This window comes from Balaenoptera physalus (genome assembly GCF_965194825.1).
Source record: "Balaenoptera physalus genome assembly, chromosome: 7".
In the NCBI taxonomy this organism is placed as follows: domain Eukaryota; kingdom Metazoa; phylum Chordata; class Mammalia; order Artiodactyla; family Balaenopteridae; genus Balaenoptera; species Balaenoptera physalus.
Window position 1 is genome coordinate 71247491 of NC_138886.1, and position 23569 is coordinate 71271059.

The 23569-nt window shown below is 36.9% G+C and overlaps 1 protein-coding gene across 1 annotated transcript; it reads left to right on the plus strand.

Annotated features, from left to right (window-relative positions):
- Positions 1–400: 400 nt before the first annotated feature.
- On the plus strand, positions 401–21894 carry DMRTA1 (DMRT like family A1). Its single transcript, XM_082470483.1, has 2 exons — positions 401–16669; positions 19954–21894. Exons 1-2 carry the CDS (start codon positions 16021–16023, stop codon positions 20799–20801), a joined length of 1497 nt encoding a protein of 498 aa, XP_082326609.1. The 5' UTR covers positions 401–16020; the 3' UTR covers positions 20802–21894.
- The last annotated feature ends 1675 nt before the right edge of the window (positions 21895–23569 follow it).

Genomic DNA, 23569 nt, shown 5'->3' on the forward strand with positions numbered 1-23569 from the left:
ATCCCTTGATCATCATGTAGTGTCCTTCCTTGTCTCTTGTAACATTCTTTATTTTAAAGTCTATTTTATCTGATACGCGTATAGCTACTCCAGCTTTCTTTTGATTTCCATTTGCATGGAATATCTTTTTCCATCCCCTCACTTTCAGTCTGTATGTGTCCCTAGGTCTGAAGCCGGTCTCTTGTAGACAGCATGTATATGGGTCTTGTTTTTGTATCCATTCAGCAAGCCTGTGTCTTTTGGTTGGAGCATTTAATCCATTCACATTTAAGGTAATTATCGATATGTATATTCCTATTACCATTTTCCTAATTGTTTTGGGTTTGTTTTTGTAGGTCGTTTTCTTCTCTTGTGTTTCCCACTTAGAGAAGTTCCTTTAACATTTGCTGTAGAGCTGGTTTGGTGATGCTGAATTTTCTTAGCTTTTGCTTGTCTGTAAAGCTTTTAATTTCTCCATCGAATCTGAAGGAGATCCTTGCTGGATAGAGTAATCTTGGTTGTAGGTTCTTCCCTTTCATCACTTTAAGTATATCATGCCACTCCCTTCTGGCTTGTAGAGTTTCTGCTGAGAAATCAACTGCCAACCTTATGGGAGTTCCCTTGTATGTTATTTGTCGTTTTTCCCTTGCTGCTTTCAATAATTTTTCTTTGTCTTTAATTTTTGCCAATTTGATTACTATGTGTCTCGGCGTGTTTCTCCTTGGGTTTATCCTGTATGGAACTCTGCGCTTCCTGGACTTGGGTGGCCATTTCCTTTCCCATGTTAGGGAAGTTTTCGAGTATAATCTCTTCAAATATTTTCTCAGGTCCTTTCTCTCTCTCTTCTCCTTCTAGGACCCCTATAATGTGAATGTTGTTGCGTTTAATGTTGACCCAGAGGTCTCTTAGGCTGTCTTCATCTTCATTTCTTTTCATTCTTTTTTCTTTATTCTGTTTCACAGCAGTGAATTCCACCATTCTGTCTTCCAGGTCACTTATCCGTTCTTCTGCCTCAGTTATTCTGCTACTGATTCCTTCTAGTGTATTTTTCATTTCAGTTACTGTATGGTTCATCTCTGTTTGTTCTTTAATTTTTCTAGATCTTTGTTAAACATTTCTTGCATTTTCTTGATCTTTGCCTCCATTGTTTTTCCGAGGTCCTGGATCATCTTCACTATCATTATTCTGAATTCTTTTTATGGAAGATTGCCTATCTCCATTTCATTTAGTTATTTTTCTGGGGTTTTATCTTGTTCCTTCATCTGGTACATAGCCCTCTGCCTTTTCATCTTGTCTGTTTTTCTGCGAATGTGGTTTTTGTTCCACAGGCTGCAGGATTGTAGTTCTTCTTGCTTCTGCTGTCTGCCCTCTGGTGGATGAGGCTATCTGACAGGCTTGTGCAAGTTTCCTGATGGGAGGGACTGGTGGTGGGTAGAGCTGGCTGTTGCTCTGGTGGGCAGAGCTCAGTAAAACTTTAATCCACTTGTCTGCTTTGGGTGTGGCTGAGTTCCCTCCCTGTTGGTTGTTTGGCCTGAGGTGACCCAACACTGGAGCCTACCTGGGCTCTTTGGTGGGGCTAATGACAGACTCTGGGAGGGCTGACATCAAGGAGTACTTCCCAGAACTTCTGCTGCCAGTGTCCTTGTTCTCAGGATGAGGCACAGCCACCTCCCGCCTCTGCAGGAGACCCTCCAACACTGGCAGGTAGGTAGCCTCCTATGGGGTCACTGTCCCTTCCCCTGGGTCCCAATGCGCACACTACTTTGTGTGTGCCCTCCAAGAGTGGAGTCTCTGTTTCCCCCAGTCCTGTCAAAGTCCTGCAATCATATCCCGCTAGCCTTCCAAGATTCTCTAGGAATTGCTCCTCGTATTGCCAGACCTCCAGGTTCAGAAGCCTGACATGGGGCTCAGAACCTTCATTCCAGTGCGTGGACTTCTGTGGTATAAGTGTTCTCCAGTTTGTGAGTCACCCACCCAACAGTTATGGGATTTGATTTTATTGTGATTGCCCCCCTCCTACCATCTCATTGTGGCTTCTCCTTTGTCTTTGCATGTTGGGTATCTTTTTTGGTGAGTTCCAGTGTCTTCCTGTCGATGATTGTTCAGCAGTTAGTTGTGATCTGGTGTTCTCGAAAGAGGGAGTGAGAGCATGTCCTTCTACTCCGCCACCTTGAACCAATCTCTCTCTTTCTTTTTCATTTGCTAAAATAGTCACAGTTGTCTTTGGCTTTCCAGATGTAAAAGGATTATCCTGATAAGCTTAAGTATAATGAGAAGAAAAAGAAGATTATCACAAAATTCCGACATCTTGTTGTGATTATTAGAATGAGGAATTATAAGGCTACTAAAAATAAGGAGTAAATATTATTTCTCTAAAATTATGATATTAATGGCTCATGCACCTAGAGACACAACTCTCAATATTATTCTACACTCACTGATCCCTAATTAATCTACCTCCCCTGCCTCTCTTTATTGTCTTAAATTACTGAAGGATAAATTACTATATTTTTATTTTTGATTGATATTCTTTCTGTTCTGTATATCTCATGTGGATGCTCAGAAATTAAAAGTTAAAGACAGTTTTAGTCTGAGGAGGTTACAAGAGCTCAGATGAAAAGTGGGAAAGAGAATGTAATCTTCAGTCAATGTATTTTTATGGCCTCGTAGATGTTATAGTCCTTCCAAAATTGTTGCCAGGTTGTTCCTGAGTCGTCACCTGCCTTTACTGCCTGATGAAAAGTGTGACCTAGATAATATTTCTTGAAAGTCGCTATAACTCCCTGGTCCATAGGTTGGATGAACAATGTAGTATTTGGTGGCAGATGCACTACTTTGCTGTTGTTGAAAGTCGTCCATGAATGGGGGGTGGCCCGGAGCATTGTCTCGCAGCAAAAAAATGTTAAATGGGACGTCCTTCTCCAAGCAGTATTTCTCTACCTCCGGGATAAAGTGGTGGCAAAAAGAGTCCTGGAAAATGGCCTGTGTAACCCAGGCTTTGGGGTTACTCTTCTACACAGCAGGAAGAAAGCCCTTGGCTATGTTTTTGTTTGTTTGTTTGTTTATTTAAAAATTTTATTTACTTATTTTTGGCTGTGTTGGGTCTTCGTTTCTGTGCGTGGGCTTTCTCTAGTTGCGGCGAGCGGGGGCCACTCTTCATCATGGTGTGCGGGCCTCTCGTTGCAGAGCACAAGCTCCACATGCGCAGGTTCAGTAGTTGTGGCTCACGGGCCCAGTCGCTCCGCAGCATGTGGGATCCTCCCAGACCAGGGCTTGAACCCGTGTCCCCTGCATTGGCAGGCAGATTCTCAACCACTGCGCCACCAGCAAAGCCCCACCCTTGGCTATGTTTTTAAGGGCTCTTGGGTTCTATGAATGATAAACTAAGAGAGCTTCAGCTTTGTATTGCTATAAGCATTGCCACCAAACAACAGAGTTAGCCTGTCCTTTGCTGCTTTATAGCCTGGCATCAACTTTTCCTCCTTACTGATGTAACTTCAGTCTGGCATCCTCTTCCAGTACAGTCCTGTCTCATCCATATTAAAAACCTGCTTGGGTAAATATGCACCTTCATCAATAATTTCTCAAAGCGTTTCAGGAAATTCCTGGGTAGCTACTGTATCTGCACTTGCTGCCTTGCCACTTACTTTTATGTTGTGAAGGTTGGCTCTAGCCTTGAACTGATGAAACCAGCCATGGCTGGCATTAAAAGATGTGCCCTCTGATTCTTCCCTGTGTTTCTTCTTCAAGTCGTCTTAAAGGCTTTTAGATTTCTCTTGAATCAGCATTAAGCTGAGTGGAGCTTGACGCTGATGCTGATCCTGCATCCACACATTGAGAAGTTTCTCCATCTCTTCCATCACTTTTCCACTCTTCTTCGATATTATTGTTGACATCATTGGCACAGCAGACTTCACATGTTCTATGATCTTGTCCTTGTTCTTTAGAATCTTGCTGATGGTTGAATGATTCATGTTATAAGAACGAGTGACGTCTGTTAGGTGAGCTGACGCGGGTTGTGAAAGAACTCACCCTTAACCCTTAAGTTGCCTTCCTTCCTTGCCAATGACCTTAAATAAGTAAGGTGGTATAGTAGAAAGAGCATGAACTTTCGTTTAAGGCAAATCTGTATTTGTATATCAACTTTGTACATCTGTTATTTCAAAATAGCAGGCATGGTAACTATCTCACAGGAATGTTATAGGGATTAAATAAGATGCTATAAGTAAACTACCTAACATGGTTATTGGCATAAAATAGATATTTGATGAATGTTTGTTAATTAAATAAATTAATGAAAATTTATATAAAAATTAAGGCAGCCATCTTAAGCAGGGTGAAGAGTTAAAGAGCAATGTAAAAAATACCTGCATCGTGATCTCTGTAGTGAAATGAACTGTTTTTCATAGTCCCCTAAAATGATCCCATATGCCCGGGAGACCTGTCATACCATGATTCCTTCCAGGCCTTTTCCATTTCTCTAATACATGTTTATTGATTAACTATTCCATGATCAAGACACTGAGAACAACAGTGGGAAACAAAACTGCCCGATTTCCCATCCTTATGGGAGGAGATAGGCATTAAATAATTATAATCACACAGATGAACTATAACAGGCTTGTATATGAAAAAGGAAGAGCAGAGGAATGAGCAAATAAGATTGAAAAGACGTAGAGAAGTAGGAGAAAAAATAGGAAGTTATGGTGTTATGGAAGTCAAGAGGAGAATATTTAGTACATGTAACTGTGTTGAATATTGCTGAGAGGTCAACCAGGTGAATAATGGAAAGAGTCCTTGACCTGGCAGCATAGGAGTCATTAGTGACCTTACTAAATGTTGTTGGTGGACAGAGGGAATAAAGACCTGTTTGATGTGACTAGGGACTTAATACTAGATGAGGAAATGAAGACAAATGTCAGACTGTTTCTGAGATTTGGCTGTGAAAGAGTAAGAAGGAATGGTGTATTAAGAGGGTTGAAAAAGGACTTTGCAAGATAGCAGATACGTGAGTATATTGGTGGCTTATGGCATGAGATCAATCAGGAGTAAGAGACTAAAGAGATAGCGTGAAGAGAGGGGATACCTGCTTTTCCCCAATCAGAATCTCTCCTCTTGCTTTCCATCCCAAATCAAATTTCTAATATCCATATCTCAGTTGAGAATCTGACAGTCTCAAACTACTGACACAGAGACATGTCTCTTCATCTGAATAGTGTGTGAAGCTTGATAAACTTCATTTCACTGAAAAGGAGAGCAGATACTTGAATAGGGCAGAAACTTCCCTCAGCTAAAATAAAGTTGGACATATATTTTAAAATACACAAGCTTAAATAATTTTGGGGTAGGTAGTATCTAAAACTCATTCCACTCAATTGAGTTTTAAAAAATTTTTACAGATACAGGAAATATTGAGAGAACCCCTGAGAAGCTTGGAATTTTGAAGACTGTAGAACCTTACTTCACCTGTTTTAGGATTTCAAATGATAGAAGCCCGTACTGATAATAATATGGATTTTGCCTTTAGACTTGATAAGCCTTGTGCTTCTGAATTCATTATTGATTCATGAAGACTTGAATGGTCTCTGAGGTGTTTAACACTTGCAGTGTGGTGACTACCAAGTAGGGAAAACATATTTGTTTTGTCCCCTTAGTTATTAAACATTTTTCAATTCCGTGAGAATTCTGAAGATACTATAAGAAGAAAATGAATTCAAGAATATGAATTATTATTATTGAACCAAAATGGCTGGAGGTGTTACTTTTTTTGGCTTTATTTTCTCATCTTGTTTCAGAACATTGTTTTTGTTAAAACATGAATATAGACATTATGAATTGTAATCTATCAATAGAGAAAACTAATCAACAGCAAGGTCACGAACTCTAAAGATTCTATAGTTCTGCGTTCATTTCCTCCCGTAGTAGACTTTAGGCACTTCAGAGACTTGGTCTCAGTTTTGCAGATTTGTTTTATGAATCAGGAGGTTTTATATTGATACTAGCATAGAACCATAGAATTTTAAACTAGTAAGAGACTAGTAATCATTTATGGCGCTCAGTCTAACCCGGGGGTTGAAATGCTATGTAAAATTGTGTTCACATGTGCATATATTTCAGATTCTCATAGACTTCATCCAATTCTTAAAGTAACTGACAGGAAAAAAAAGCATCTAAAACTACATTTTATAGAGGAGAAAGCCAGTGCCTTGGGAACCAAGGCCTTTTCCCAAATCACACAAAATTTTAGTGGGAGCAATTTGTATTATTATGGCGTTCATTTCATTCTGAAGTCCATAAAATCAAACTAGAGATATTAAGACTTTTTTTTTTTTACTGTTAAAGTCATTTATCAGGCTCATTGTGTCTGCTGCATGGCTTTACTGTACTATTTGGGTGCTTTGGCAGAGCTTTAAATTTTTTTTAATGAGAAAAATTCAGAAAGTAAGGGGAGATAGATATCTTTGCCTTACTGGGAAAAATAAACAAACAGCTATTAAAATGAAGTTTATCAAATTAGGTATTGAGAGGAAAGGTACGTTAGCATTTTGCATTGCACTAACCCCAAGCTAACATGATCAGTTCAAACCTGAGAAGTGGAATGTGTCCACTCTTTTTCTGTTTTTCTGTTTCAGAAGTGAATAGACATCTCGATAGAGCCCAGCTGCTATTTTCATTGACTTAATGAGTTTCTTAGTGCACCCCATTGTGCCTCAGTATTAGAGAAACATATGGCACATTTAACCCTTAACTATGGATTTATCTGACTTTTTATTGTGTATTTTCCACCTGTGACTCTATAGATTCTTTAAGAAATCACATATATATGTATATATATATATATATATGATAATATGATTCTGTAATACATGCCAGTTGTGCTATTCAAATGGATATATGAATGAAATAGCTTTTTCTTCTTAAATGTTGCCAATAACTGTATGTTCTAGAAGAAAAAAACTAAAAACAACATAAAACCCCTCATTTTAAAGCAATTGTGAATGTTTAAGACTTTTTTTTTTAACATCTTTATTGGAGTGTAATTGCTTTACAATGGTGTGTTAGTTTCTGCTTTATAACAAAGTGAATCAGCTATACATATACATATATCCCCGTATCTCCTCCCTCTTGCATCTCCCTCCCACCCTCCCTATCCCACCCCTCTAGGTGGTCACAAAGCACCAAGCTGATCTCCCTGTGCTATGCGGCTGCTTCCTAGTAGCTATCTATTTTACATTTGGTGGTATATATAAGTCCATGCCACTCTCTCACTTCGTCCCAGCTTACGCTTCCCCCTGTGTCCTCAAGTCCATTCTCTACATCTGCATCTTTATTCCTGTCTAGACGTTTTTTTTAAGTAATAAAAATATAGAAAAAGGTACAACAAAAAGGTTTAAAATCAGTAACTTGATCAACTAGGCAGGATATCATGAAATAATTGCATAAATGGCCTAAAAAACATGGGCATTCTTACAAAGGTATTGGGTCAATAAAAGATGTCTTAAGAACAGAAATGCAGTCAGTCTGGGATTCAGGAAAAATGGGAGGAGAACATGAATAAATAGATAGGTTTCTTTATTTTTATTCTGATAATGATTTTCCTGAACCTCATTTGACATTGAATCTCAAGTTACAAGTCTTCGTGTAAATCTTAATACACCATTATAGATGACTAATTAAAGTAAAGCTCAACATGAGAATTAAGTCATTCCCTGGGGCCACCTGAAAGAGCCCAATGTTAACTGCATATGGCACTGGGTTTTGATGTGCAGCTATTATTTTCCAAGCTTTGACTTTGAAGACATTGATCAAAAACTGCCACCTCCTACCATGCACAATAACTCTGTCAGAGGCCTGACAACACCTCATAACAACCACCTTATGCTAACAAAGACATGAATTTCAAAACCAAAAGATGTGAATGGCTAGGAGCCAGGGAGGAACTGATTTACTGAATTTACCTCTTATTTAGAATCCTTGTTGTGAATGGAAGCCATTTTCTTACTCACACTGCTTTTTAATTGGAACACTTCTAATGAAAGCTCCAGAAGACAGACTCTGGCACAGGAAAAGATAGAAGAGCAAAAAGCAGACATGTATAACATCTTTCAAAGTTAATTTCATCATATTTTATAACAATAATGAACAAAAAACTATTTTCTAGATCCTGCGGCAATTCCTCATGAATAAATAGGGATTTGAGGATATTTGAGGAATTGACTTACGTATCTTGTTTGTGTTCAGTCATTGGAATACAGTAGGAACTAACTCATTAAAATGTATCTTTTTTTGTTAACTATTTTGCTTTCCAAAAAGGGCACATATGAACTTCTCTTTTGTCAATTTTTATTTTATGAAACCTTTAACTATTTTTTTTCTAATGCTGAATGGCAAGGTCTCACAATAGTTACCTTGAGAGGAAAAGATCACCTTTGAATAGAATGTCAGGTTTTGACAGGAGTAAACGTTAGTATCTAATCTGACTTTAGTGGTGCTTGAAAATAAAAGGAAAACATGTTTCAAATTTCTAATGGTATAAATAAATAATAGCAAAAATTTTTGCCTTGATTTCTGTCTTATTGTTATTTACATGGTAGGATGTGAGAAAGAAAGGGGAAAACAATAAAAATTCCATCATTAAACTTTACTAAAAGAAGATATGTAAACTGGAATTTTGAATTTCTCTTTTTAATGTCATACCTTTTTTTAAAAAGGGAACTGTTGTTAACTGAAAGAATAGTTGCATTTTCAAGATTGCTTATGACTTAGCCAGTAAGCGCCTCTTCTGAGTAACTGTATTACGAACAACTCTACCTAACAGGTTGCTTTGTGAGTCTCTATTACAGTGGAAGCTAGCCTAACTTCTGGGGAGAAGCATGAGTGTAAAGGAGTCTGAATATTAGAGTATTTTGAGGACTTATTCTTTTTAAAACTATAATTTTCTCGTTTGTAAAACCAGGATAATATAATTGGCCTCAATAAGCTGATCATGAGAATTAAATGACATAATATATATAGGGCCTGAGCATAGTGCATAACACACAATAACCAGCTCTTAAAGGGTAGCTATAATAATGAGAAAGAGAGATGGTCTTCATATACCAAGATCCTTTAAGGTGGTAGAATTTTATGAAGACTTATTGATTAATGACTTGTTTTAATTAACTTAACAAGGATGCAATTTTTAATTCAACTTCTTACTAAAATGCTTTACCATTTAATATGTGCTATTCATTCTTTTATGATCTTTAACAGCCACGTAAAGGGCTTTCACGTACTTTCTGAGTGAAACTGTATTGCTGTCTGTTTAAAGACTGAATTCTGAGGAAATGTTTCCACATACATTAATTTATGAAGGTGGATTCTATTCAGTGTAAGACAAGTCACAAAGCTTATCTCAGTGCCTGAGCATGAATTTCCTTTAAATATCCTGTGAGTTAAAAAACAAGAGTTTCATAAGTTCTGAGCCCTATTTACACAGTAGGCTTAGATCTATTAGAGTAAACTAAATAAAGAGCATAGCTTTTGAACATGTGCTTATTCAATTAACCACAATGGCACCAACGTTTCTTGTTACAGTCTTTAAGTCAATAGCACTCCTTTATAAAGAATTGTTTAAATCAGCAAGTTCACAAAAGGCCATGTAATTTACTCAAAGAACCATCAGGGTATGTTACAATGATTGGAACTTTTGCAATGTTTTGCTTCAGTTCCCCCCAGTCATACTCAACCAGAGATTTGCAAAATGGTAATTATCTTTCTATGAACTGAAACCTTGTAGAATTATTTTCCTAATGGAACTCTGGGTTATCACTGTTATTTCAGGAGAAAGCGGCATCAATTTCCTAGTTAAAAAAACCACTACCATTAAAAGAAAAAAATACATGGGATAATGATGAAATGAACTGCATATTAGAATTCAAATTCATATGACCTCTTCAGGAAAAAAGTTAGTGTAGCGTAAGTCAAAAGTTTAAAAAATATCCATAACCTTTAATTATGTACTTTTATTTATAGAAATTTATTCTAAAGAGATAATTTGTAATTTAGAAAACATTTTCAAGCTCACATATTCATCCCCTTCTTACTTAAAATGGAAAAAATGACACATTATAAATATCCTTTATTAGAGGAATTAAGTAATTATTGTATGACTAAATAATGGAAAATTATATGGCTATTAGAGATGATGTTTGCAAAAGCTATTTAAAATGGAAAATGTTTGTATCACAATATTAAATTAAAAGTGTTATGTATACAATATTATCATAACCTTTTTGTATGAAGAAAAAAGATTACAAGCAAATGCACTGACACGTTAAATTCATCACATTCATAAGCAATTATGTGTTCTTAGATCTAAACATTTTGAAAAACATTGGAATATAGTTACAGTGGCATGAAAGTATAACTGTAGAGTTTCATAAGACTTTTTCTTTAAGAAAAATGTCAGAATACCTTATTTAATATTAAGCAAAAGTACAGAAAACAAAGGAAACAATAAACCATACTTAAAAAGAAATTACACTCCAGCTTGTATAAACACCATGGAGCTAAAACTGGAAAAGATTACTTCTCAGTGCACTGGAAATAGTTTTCAAAAATTTCAGAGTACAAAGGAAAAGTAATGTGATATTAGTGCCTTTTCAGCCAACTGACAAATAAGTCTTGTGGCATCCATTCTTTATTTATTTTCAAAGATATATTGAGTGTTTACTATGCTGGGCATATAGAAATGGATATAGAAAAAAAAAAAGGTACTTCTCTGTTCCCTGTCTTTGTTCGTTTCTTGAGTTCTTCATTACAGGTAAGCATCCTCAACTGGTATAAAAAGGGTCATGAAGCAATAAAAGAAAACAGTTCTACTCACTTTTATAGTCCTTGTCCCCTTGATAGTGGGGGGACAATGTGTATGATCTCCAACTGGCTTCTTGCTATCTTAGACCAGGGGATTAGAGATGATGTCCTCCAAGGAAGTCCTGTTTCCTAAGATGTACAGCGCTGTGGGGAGTTATAGCTCTGGGGCAATGAATTATGTCTCTCCCCAGCTGTGGGGTATTCTCAGAAGGGAGCCTTTACTGGTAGATATTGGTTTTGGGGGGAGTGACATTTCTTGACCAATTACTTATATCACCAAATATGTTCATCATTCCTCCAACAATACTCCAGGAAAGACTGTGTCCCAGAGGAGGCCTATTTTTTCCCAGATCTGGGATGCCTAGCCATTTGATGGGCCATAGTCCAAGGGCTGAAATTTGTCACTCTGCAGGCTGTGGCCTCTCAATCATGATAACACTCAATTGCCTTTTGAAGAGCCCTGGAGAAAGAGAAGTTCAGTTCAAACTTCCCCTCAAAACCGACAAAAAATATTAGCATACCAGCATGGTTCTGGGAAGCCTTGGAGCAGATGGGCTATATAAGGTGTGCTCACATATATTCTGAAGCCGCGAAGTGAACTGCATATGTTTATGTACAAAAGAATAAGCAGTTTAGAGCCTTTCCTTCCAAATCCCCAGTCTTCTTGCCAGGACAAGCTAAGCATGTCCTCTTTAACGTTCCTTTACCACACGTTAGCACAAGATATTCTACCAGGAGGAGAGATGCTTAGACTGAGGCCTTAGTGGGGGTAGTAATGATGTTCTTTAGAGATCAAGAACATTAATGAAAAATAACTTCAGACTAGACTTGGCAAATGAAATGACTCACAGACTTGGAAATATCCTTGTATATGACTTAATGTTTTCAGTTGCCAGTGGGAAAAGTGAAGCTGAGAGAATAAGTGTCTTGCCTAACTAAGATCTTTATAGCTTAGTATAAAGCTAAGAGCCAGGCCTATTTTTCAGTTGCTGATTCACACTTCCACATCTCTGTGCTGAGTGGTTGGCGTGGTGAAACAACGAAAAATGGCAGTTGACTATAAGTGTTTAAAATGAACAAGGAATTGGAATAACAATGAATAATAATTTAAAAAGGAGATGCATACATGTTTTTGAGCTTGGGAGAAATTCTGTTAGCTTTCCTTCCTTCCTTCTGACATGCTCTACGTTTCCCATTTATCAGACTAGTCTTTTTTTCTTTTACTTTCTTTAGAATAAATTTGTAAATGATGTATTTGTGATACTTGTATACAGTTTAATTAAAAATGATGTTTCTTCTTATCACTTTTTCATTTGATGAAAATGTTGCCATTGCTAAATTACAGCTGTTAACATCTTCTTAGTGATTTATAAGAATAGTCACAGTACTAAGTTGCTGTTAGATGGGGTAAAAAGGGGGAAAAAAAGTATACATAATTTAAGAAAAAGAGCACAAAGTACTATTATGAGAGGAGAAGAGGTCAGGCTTTCCAGTGTGTTCGAGAAGAAATACAAGTTTTTAAAATCATTGCTTTAGCTTTGGGTGATAAGATTAGGATTATCTTTGCTCAGAATGCTATTCTATGCCATTCTTCTTCCAGAGGTAACAAGGAGCTTTATTTTTTAATAACAGCTTTATCAGAGTATAATTGAGGTACAATAAACTGCACATATTTAATATACACAATTGGTAAATTTTGATGTATGTATACACAAGTAAAGCCACTACCATGATGAAAATAATTAACATATTTGTCATCTCCACAAGTTTTCTTTTGGTCCTTTGTAAAGCCTCTTGCCCATCTTTCACTGCCCCTCCACAGCCTGTTCACAGGAGCTGCTGATGTGTTGACTGTCACTGTAGATCTCTAGGATTTTATATAAATTACATAGTATATACTCATTTTGTCTTTTTTTCTCTCAGAATAATTATTTTTAGATTCATTCATGTCATAGCATATATCAGTGTACTTTTGTTTGTTCCGTTACATGGTTATACCAACTGTTGATGGACATTTGGGCTTTTCCAGTTTCCTGCTATATGAATAAAGCTAATATGAAATTTTGTGGTTTTTTATGGACATTTGCTTAATTTCTCTTGGGTTGATACCTAGGAGTGGAATGGAATGACTGGATCATATGATATGAACATGTTTTAACTTTTTAAGAAATTGTCAGCTGGTTTGCAAAGTGATTGTACTATTTTACATTCCCACCAGCAGTGTTTGAAAGTCCTAGCTCCTCCACATTCTCGTCAATACCTGATATGGTCCATCTTTCAAGTTTTAGCCATTCTAATAGATGTGTAGTGGTACTTCATGGTTAAGTTTAATTTGTATTTTCTTAGTGACTAGTGGTGTTCAGAATCTTTTGTTGTGCTTATTTGCCATCCATATATCTTCCCTGGTGACATGTTTGTTCAAATCATTAAAAATATTTGTTTTTTTCTTATGGAGTTTTGAAATTTCTTTATATATTGTATATACATGTCCTTTATCAGATATATGTATTACACCTATTTTCTCTTAGTCTAATAGTGTCCTTTGAAGAAGAAAAGTATTTAGTTTTGATAAAGTACAATTAATCAATTTGTTCTTTTCATGAATCATATTTTTGGTGGTGTATCTAAGAAATCTTTGCATTTATGAGTCACATGAGGTATGGATCAAAGTTAAATTTCTTTTTGCATACAGATGTTCAATTGTTCTAGCAAAATTTGCTGAGAAAAAACTGTCCTTTCTCCACTGAATTGTCTTTACATCTTTGTCTAAAATTAGTTGTCTATTTATGGGTGAGTCTATTTCTAAACTGTCTATTCTGTCACATTGGTTGATTTTTCTATCTTTTCACCAGTAGTGCACTGTTTTGATTATCATAATTTCATAATAATTCTTGAAATAAGATATTGTTAGCCTTGCAACTTTATCCTTTTTTTTTTCCAAGATGTTTTGGCTATGCCACATCTTTCCTTTGCATTTCCAAATGAGTTTTAGAGAGGGTTTGACAATTTCTGCTAAAAAAAGTCTGCTGGAATTTTGATTGAGGTTGAATTGATCTATAGATCAGTTTAGGTAGAACTGTCTTATTAAGAATGTTGAGTCTTCTGACCCATGGAAATGTTCTCTCTCTCAATTTATTTCGATTTCCTTTATTTTTATCAGAAAAGTTTGTTTTCAGTCTTTCACACATTTTGTCATTTTCCCTGTCAGTAGACATCCGTTTTATTTAAATGTATTTACTTTAAGGATTATTTTCACTTTTTTGAATAAAAACCAATATCACTTGCCATAATTGGAAGATAACTTTGAAAATCAAATAAAAATAGAAAAATAGTGTTAAATTCCAGGTAAACAGTGTTATTTGCTGAGGTTCTTTTAATTTTTTTTTGTTAAAAAGCATAATTGATAAGGCTTAACAAATTATAATGTCATATTTACACCAAGCTGAGCATTTTCCTTTATGTAATCAGGTCTTTAAAAATAATAGAAAAAAGGAATTGTTTTCTCACTAGGTAATTCACTGTACTTTAATGATCCATATAGCACTGAAAACTCATTACTCATACATTGGATGTGAGTTCCACGGTAAGGGAATAACTGGATTTTAGGTAAGTGTGGCTTGAGCAAAGATATAGAGGTGTGAGAAACTTTGGGTGTTACAGAATCTGCAGAGGTTAGGAATTCCTAGAGTGGCAGTTCTAAACCTTGGTTGTATATAATCTTCACTGTGAGAGTTTAAAAGACTCACAGCCAAAAGAATCAGTTTACTTGGTTTGAAGTATTTGTATCTTTTAAAAGTTCCCTAGGTAGTTCCAATGCTTAGGAAGGGTGGGAAACTTCTATGATAGAATGTCAGGATGCCCATATGGGAGGATGGTGATGGTGGTGTTGGTGTGAAGTGGGCAGGTAGGAGAAAGCCCAGATTGATTAGCAGTGTCTGCCCTGGACGTCAAATAGGTGGAATGGTAAAAATGTCATTATTACTTGCCATCTTAGTGCTAAAATATCAATTGCCTGTCAAGGCAGTTGACTATTATCTTGAAAAACTGATAGAGCCCTGACTCTTCTTTTCTTTAAGGAACAGACACTCATGAATTTTCTGCCTCAAATGGTCTTTTGGTTTAAAAGCAATATGACCTTTTCTTACAATTAAAGGCATTAAATGCATATTTCAAGAGTGCATTTAATGATAGCATGTTTAAAGAATGGTCTACATGACATTCCCCAATACTGTACAACAGAAACGAGAAGTATTTTTGAAATAGTTTTAACACAGTTGCTATGTATAAATAGTTCTAGATAAGAAATTCATAAAGACTTCTTTGGGTAATAACATTTCAAAATATAACGATATACAGAATCCAAATTTGCATCTCTAAATAAACATAATGCATGAGAAGATTCTGAATGTGAATCAGGTCCCTTAAATACTTATCCACTGTTTCGACGCAGCCCTAAGACCCGTTTAAAATAAGGCACCTTTCAGGTGTGGGTGATATTTGCAGCTTGTTAAGCTGTGCTTTCTCATTAATATTGGCCATGCTACCATCCTAAAGACTTCATCTGGGAAAAGGAAAGAAAAGGAGAACTCCACGTCCAGATCTTCAAACTTTCGTAAGAAGAGCGAGGAACTGGGGAAAGAACTTCAAATCTTGCCTAATTTAAGAAGGGTAGTAAGAGGCATGGGGGGAGGGAGTGAAGGTTATCTTACAAAAAATATACATTGAGGAATAAATGGGGAAGCAGGTGGGAGAAAGGGGCTTGTGTATGTGTGTGGGGACAGTTTCTTTTGTCTCCCACCGCCTCTCCTCCCAGACGGTCAGGTCCCCACTCTCCGCCCCTGGCCCTCCCTCCCCGGGTTTCAGCCCTTGGCCAGTAGACCCGGTGGGTGGGGTAGCCTCTGCAGTCTTGCTTTCTCCTGCTCCGAAGGCGAAGGCGCGCGGAGCACCGGGCATTACTTTAGCGCCCCAGGACTCTAAGAGGCTCAGTGGCATCTGCGCCTCTTAGAGCTTCCAGCTGTGGGGATCGGTTGTCCCCCAGTTCTTCACGGGAATTGTGCCAGACTCTGTCGGTGTGTGGGTGGGAAGCAGCGGGACCAAGGCTGGTCCTCTCGGCCCTCGCATCCCAGCAGGGTTAGCTGTGGACAGCGCACTCTTCTGTGGCGAGCCCTCACCAGACACTTCTCGGAAATGGAGCAGTCACAGTGTGGCAGTAGAGACCGAACCGGCAGCGGCCCACCCCACCTGGCCCCGGGGCTGGTGGCAGCGGCCCCTCCGCCCCCGTCTCCAGTGTTACCTGTACCCCCGGGGATACCTGTTCCTCCAACTTTCCTGCGCCCGTCCAGCCTCTTTCTGCGGGCAGCCGCAGCCGCCACCGCGGGAAGCAGAGGCTGCCCGCCGCCTGCCGGAGTGGAAAGGGGGGTGGGCGCGGTGGCCGGCTACCCACGGACACCCAAGTGCGCCCGTTGTCGCAACCACGGAGTCGTGTCAGCCCTCAAGGGCCACAAGCGCTTCTGCCGCTGGCGGGACTGCGCGTGTGCCAAGTGCACCCTGATCGCTGAGCGCCAGCGCGTCATGGCCGCACAGGTGGCGCTGCGCAGGCAGCAGGCCCAGGAGGAGAGCGAAGCCCGGGCGCTGCAGAGGCTTCTGTACCCTGGACCCTCAGGGCCCGGGGGTCGATCATCCGGAGGAGGCAGCAGCAGAACGGAGAATCCCCAGACCACAGCAAGCGGCCCTGCGACGGTGAGTGCACTGGGACTGAGTGCCTCGAGACAGGCTAGTGGTCTGGCGACTCCTGCTTTCGAGATTTTCCAGCCAGATTATACAGAGGAAAAACAAGGTGAGTAGATCTTACATTTGCTCTTTGCAAAAGAAAAACGGTTGTTTTGAAGAAAAAAATCTTTGAAATAAGCAGTTGTGGCATGGAGGAGGGCAAGAAAAGTTGTTTAAAAGAAGCATTTAAGTTCTCGGAAACTGCTCTGCGATATGAATGTTAGTAAGGGTGTTAGAGACCTGACACATTCACTTCAGAAGGGCTTTCTGTTCCCTTAGGACCTAAAGCTTAGGTGATAGGATAAGGAAATGAAAAAGTCAAGTGCAAGTGATCAGTTGAGGAACTCATTCTAGGAATGGAGTTTGTGCCCAAGTTGCTGTGATTTTCTCTGTGAGAGTAGAGAGCGGGCATTGAGTGAAAAGCTTAATGAGAGGAGCTACGTTTTGAGCTTGCTCTGTACTATTTTCAGTTGTACAACCAGAGTTCATCTGATCTTGCATGGAAAACTCACTTATGGTTGGGAGTACAGTTCTTTACCTTTGGGACAAACCAACTAGAAGTGGGGAAGAGACTGAACTCTACCAAAGCATTTTTACTCCCTTCCCTTAAAATTTTTAAGCATTCTATCCCTTTTCTTCAACTGCTTTTCAGCCTCCAAAAGTGTAGAAAACTCTAACATTTGCAGTTGCACCTCTTCACATAGGAAAGAAATTTAGGTTTTCTAAAATCAGGTTTGTAAAAACATTGGTATGAATTTCAAACTCCCAAGAATTTCTTATCCTTGGGGATCTTATCCTTAGCGATTTCTTATCCAAGAAGTTTTTTTTTCCTCTTATTTATTGACTGCAAATTGTCTTCACCCCCTGTGTTAGGTAAAAAAGATTTTCTTTTTGACTAGGGTTATCCCAACTTAACTTTTCATGCTAATGTAAATCTCACTGTATTTTAGAATTTCTTAGTCCTAGAAGTAGGTTACTTTGGTATTTTTGTATAAATCTGAGACTGGTTGTATCATATGAAATTATAAGATAATGATATAGTAAGTTATTAATTAGAACACTTCCTTGAATTGTGAAAATGGCAGCTCTTAACAGATCACAGCATGTACTTTTGTGCTTTTGAAAAGAGTCTCTCTCTACTTAAGTAAGGCATATATGATTTTGTTTTCACCTGGGTCACCTTTTTGTCCATGTTCTAGTTTATGTCAGTGGACAAAATGGGCTTTAAACATTTCTCATGAAAAATGAAAGAGGGCTGAAGAACGAAGCTGTTAAGCAAAACTGCTATAAAAAGAAGTAAAAATTAAAATTCTGCAAACTAAATTGACAGATTTGACTGACAGCTCTCTGCTAGGCATTGATTTATTTATGTGATTTTTTGGGGGTGGGTGCTATTTTATGGGGTCAATTATTTTATTTTATTGTTTGCCTCAGTTGACCTTCTTTTTTGAAAAGCTGCTTCTAAACTAACTGCCTCCTCTTATACAATATCCATGAACTGTAGTAGTCTATTTATTCACTAGACCAAGACTAACAGTGATGCAGAGGCGAATAAGATTTTCCTACACAAAAGAACATTATATTCGAAAGAAGGAAAACTATGTGTGTCCCAAAACTACCGTACAAGACATAGCATACAATGATAAAAGTAAAGTAAGACCAGCTGTAGGAGTTGAGGGAACAGAGGTGATGTAAATGATATCACAGTATTTTAAAGATAGCTTATTTTCTAGATAGTCTTATGCAATCAGTATTCCATTACATTATATTGTATTCCATAAATACAATGTAATAACAAAAATTATTTTATGCATAAATTACTGTAGAGGTGAAATTTTGATACCTTACATGTTCAGGGGGTCATATGTGGTGAATCATATATAAATAAAATGGAATGGCAGACCAAGGCTAATCTATCTTTACTTCGTTAGATAGGTTTTATGTTTTATTTAAGGTGAAAATACTAGAGTCTTTGTGATTTTGCAGGAGCAGCACCTTTTGTCATATGTTTGATGTAATGACAGCATTTTAACCCTCAAAGTGTTAAATTGTACACACTTTAATTTTAATATAAGCTGTAGATATTTGTTTAGAATGTAGGACCGCTCCTTGTGAAAACATAGTATTGCAAATCATGTTTGCAAATCACTGCTTTAGGCAATGTATGTTTTGTTACATTCATAAACATTGTACAAAAAGAAAGTTTGACAGTAAAATTCTGAGTACCCCATTGACATTTTACTCTTTCTAATGGAAATAGAGATAAAATATATCTATAGGAAATGTAAACCAAAATAAAAGTTATTTGTTATTATTTTCCTGGCATTAGCCTTGCAAAAGGTTTTTAAAGATAGTATTGTTTTATTAATATTCATATACTCAAAATGTTGAGGTAGAAAATCAGGTTTTAGTGTAAAAACATTTTTGGAAAATTGCCCTTAATATTGGAAAGGAGTTGCGATTTAAAGCATACGACCAAAATGTTTTTTTACAAGACACTTTGAAAATATACACAGATTGCAGTAGTGAAAATAATGTAGTTAATAATTTTATTTTAGAAACAATTTGATTGTAAACTCTTTTATTGATATTTCCTAGAGATTTAAAAAGAAAGTCCATATTTCACAGAGGATTATGAAAAAATACCAACTTTGTATTGTCTCTCACATAAAATGAAACATGCAAGCTCTGGTATGATTTGAGATTGGTACAGCAGTTGTCATTATTGGTTTAGATTTGAAATGAAATCAACAATTTTGTTATTTTCTCACATTATTCAGGTAACTTAATTGCAACCTGAAATGTGAGCATTAAAAAAATAGTTGTTGAAATTTATCATTAGTGACTAAATAGAATATTCATTTTCGTACTAAGATTGTTCCTTCTTTTGATTTCTTATCTAAACAATTGTTCTATTTAGTTCTTTTTGCATAGTGTCATTGTGGGAAAAAAACCCTCCCGCGGATAACAACAAAACTTGGGTAACATTTAGGAAAATCTTCAATCACCAAATGGGCAAATAGTGTGAAATATTGGTGTTAAGTTAACAGTTTGGGGGTAACAATAGACTTTCATCTTCTGATTCCTAAATAACTACAGCATTTGTATATTATATAATTTTGTGATCCTGAAATGACATAATAAATAGCATTTTCCCACTGTTCCAACACCTGCCTTTCCAAATGATCTTTTATAATTCTTGTTCATTAAAATCTCTTACAGTGATTAATAAGTATTATTGATATACTATGAGTAAACAAGTTATTTTATCCAGCATTAATTTTGAGTGGGCAGTACTGTGTTCTCGGAAGTTTTCCCTTTATTTCATTCCTTTTTTTCCCTCTTCCCCAGGACAAAAAGAGAGTAAATGTGACTCATGCCAGAGTGGACAAGAAGAACTGGTGTCTAAATCCCATCAATTTACCCCGAGATCATCTCCTAAGTCTAATGATGTCACTGGAAAACAAAACGTCAGGTCACCTATTTCAGAAAACCCAAACAAGGATGATAGCATTCAGTCTCCTCATCCTGGGGAGCAGTCAGGAGGTGAAGAGAGTCCCAGGTCCCTGTCATCCTCTGATTTGGAATCAGGAAATGAAAGTGAGTGGGCCAAAGACTTCACTGATACCACAGTCAGCCTTCCCACTGTGTCCTCTAGACCAAGAGACCCTCTTGATATCCTTACCAAGATTTTCCCAAGTTACAGACGCAGCCGTCTAGAAGGCATTCTGCAGTTCTGCAAAGGGGATGTGGTCCAAGCCATTGAACAGGTCCTAAATGGGAAAGAACACAAAGCAGACACCAGGGACCTAGCAAGCTCAGGAGCATTGGAAAATACAGCTTTTCAGAGAGCTTCGAATTTAAGTTTAGCTGGAATTGGTTTTGGAACTCTAGGAAATAAATCAGCTTTCTCTCCCCTTCACAGTACTTCTGCTTCTTATGGAGGTGATTCAAGTCTCTACAGCTTAAATCCTAGACTAGGTATCAGTCCATTACGGCTGGCATATTCCTCTCCAGGAAGAGGGCTGTCTGGTTTCATGTCTCCCTACCTAACTCCTGGGTTGGCACCAGCATTGCCTTTTCGGCCAGCTTTGGATTATGCCTTTTCAGGGATGATTAGGGATTCTTCTTACCTTCCCATCAAAGATTCAGCAACTGGTGGCAGACTGTATTCAAGGCCAAATCAGAACAACATGTAATGCATCTGCCTATCTCCCGTTTTGGAATATTTCTAGAAGCATGCAATATAACCCTCACACCCACACATACCCACATCTGTTAATGTGTTCACTATGTATGGGAGTGGATTACCGGGCTTTAAAAATGCTATATATATATATTTTTTTTTTACGAGCAGTATAATAGATTTGAGATCTAAAGACTCTTCTTTAGCATTTATTAAGTGAAAGAAACATTTAAACATTCTTTGTGCCTTGAATAAAGCCATTTCAGGGAATATGTTTACTGTAATGAATTTTTTCCCTAAGATATCAGTTATAAAATTCTTATTTTAAAACTATACTTGTTTTTATTTCATTGAAAAAAATGGAGTTTATAATTATAACATACATTATAAAGCAGTCCAACGTTATATAACATGAAGCAGAAGGAATAATTGAAAAACTGAGGTAATTCTGAATAATTATTATTTTAAACTTTTTTTTTTCTCCTTCTGTTTCTTGTACACAGGAGAGAAAAAGCTTATTCAAAGTATTTTAAAGTATTTTATTCACATATAAGTGATTAGTTGTAAGTTAAACTTTTGAGAAATTTAATTCCTTATTTTTTTCTGAATGTCTTATTTTTCATTCATCTCTGCCATTTGTGATAAGTGCCGTTAATAAAACATTTCTCTTTAAAGTAAACATTGTGAGATACACAAAGGCCTATGAAGTAAATCTTAGGAAATGAGAATGCTCCATCTCCTGGCCACTATCACTAATTGCAACTAAGTTCTGGTAGAGTATAGGAATTAGAAACAAATGGTTTCCTAATAGTATAAGGTAACCATTTTTTGAAATGGTCATCTTGGATCACGCTATTTTGAATTTTCATATTATAAAGAGAACATCTACTGTGGGTGAGGATTTATATCTTTAAGTATGCTTATGCTTGTATCTGGGGGAATATCCCTTTCCAAATGTTTGTGGCAGGAATATGGCAGCCATTCTCAAAGGTAAAAATAATTTTATTCTGAAAACTTAAATAGCTGCTCATATAAATATTGATTGACTCTAGATAGATAATGCTTGCTGCATTGAGGAGAGAGAAAATATTTCCAAAGGGGGAAAATTGTCATTAAATTTTAGAGGTTTTCTTGAGATTTTAAAATTACTTTTGTTCTCCATCTAGAGAATTTGAAAGCTATTTATTTCAGTCAGTGGAAAGTCCCTGAGAACAAAACAGTTTTATGAAGTTTTCTTTATATGTCATCATTTATTTTTTAAAGGACAGTAGCTCTATTCTATTGTCAGGAATAAATGGAAACCCAGCTGTGGTGTAAAATAATTGATGAATTAGAGATGGTTTAAACAATTTGAACAGCATGATTTACTACGGATTTCTTAAATTATGTGTATGTGTGTGTGTTTATATACCTGTCTGTCTATCTATCTATTATACACATAAGCCCTATTGGTTCTATCATCATGAAGGCTTTTCCATGGAGCCAGATAAAAAATACATCAATATTTCTAAAGTACATTTTACCAGCAAATATCATATTAGATAACTGCATAGTATCTGATGCTGATTTAAGATGTAAATATTTTTAATAGAATATGCATTATTTTTAATGGTGTGAGTGTGAGAAAGCAGATCTTGTAAAGATTTGATACAATCAATATTCATTATTTATAAAAAAAACTTTTAGATTCTAAGCCTAAAACATGGTACAATGCTTGGCAAGTAGTTGATATTCAATTAATATATACTGAGTGAAGGATTCAGTTTGGATGGTAGATCTCTTTGAGACTCTGATAAAACCAAAGAACTCTGCAAAATGGCCTACAGACATAGTTTTGAATACAATTTCATGGGATTCTTGAATCTCCTAAATGCCATTGGCCAATCAGGTTGGAGTCCTTGGTGATTCTTAAGATGTTTCCATTGCATTAATTCATTTATCGAATCCTATTTTTTAAAAAGTACTAGATGCTATTAGAGGATACAGAATGTAAAATGTGCCCTCAAAGAAGTTACATTATACAGTAGAGATCTGATATAACAATACAACAGTGCTAGAGTTGCTGGATTCTTTATGTGGTTTATATAATGATGTGCATGTATCCATTTGCTTTTTGAATTGGGGAGAACATCCATTTGGGGCAGTATTCAAATTTTTAAAAATGTTTTATAATTTTAAAACTTAATTTACATAATGCTTTATACATTTCATACCCTTTACAATAAGTTTAGAACTTAAATAATCTTACAGATTATTTTGTCCAACCACTAAATCGAATGTGAGGAAATTGAGGTTTGGTAGTAGTGTTGTCCGACATCCCTAAGGTTAAAATAATGGTGTCAATCGTCAGGAGTGGAAGTTACTTCACCAGTTTCAATTAGACTATAAGGCCTGAGGAAGGATTCATGCCTGTTTGTCCACTCACAGCTTTGTCTAGTATCTGGTACATAAATAGGTGCTCAAGTAATCGTTTTCCACTGACTGAATTAATGAAAGATAAAAATATTAGCTTAGAAATTCATTTATTCAGCTATTTATTAAGCACCTACTTTGTGCCAGGCATTGCGCTAGACCAGAAGATAAAGAGGTGAATAAGATACAAGACCTGCCGTCAAGCTGCTCACAGTCTGTTACCCATGTGTACAAAAATAACCAACCAACCAGTGATGGTACTATTTGACAATGTTGGTACTTCAGTGAGTTCTTTGTAATCTTGCAGTTTTTGCTCATCCATGCTGCTTGAGGTCTGAACTCCTAAGCCACTAATTAGGGGTGAGAAGG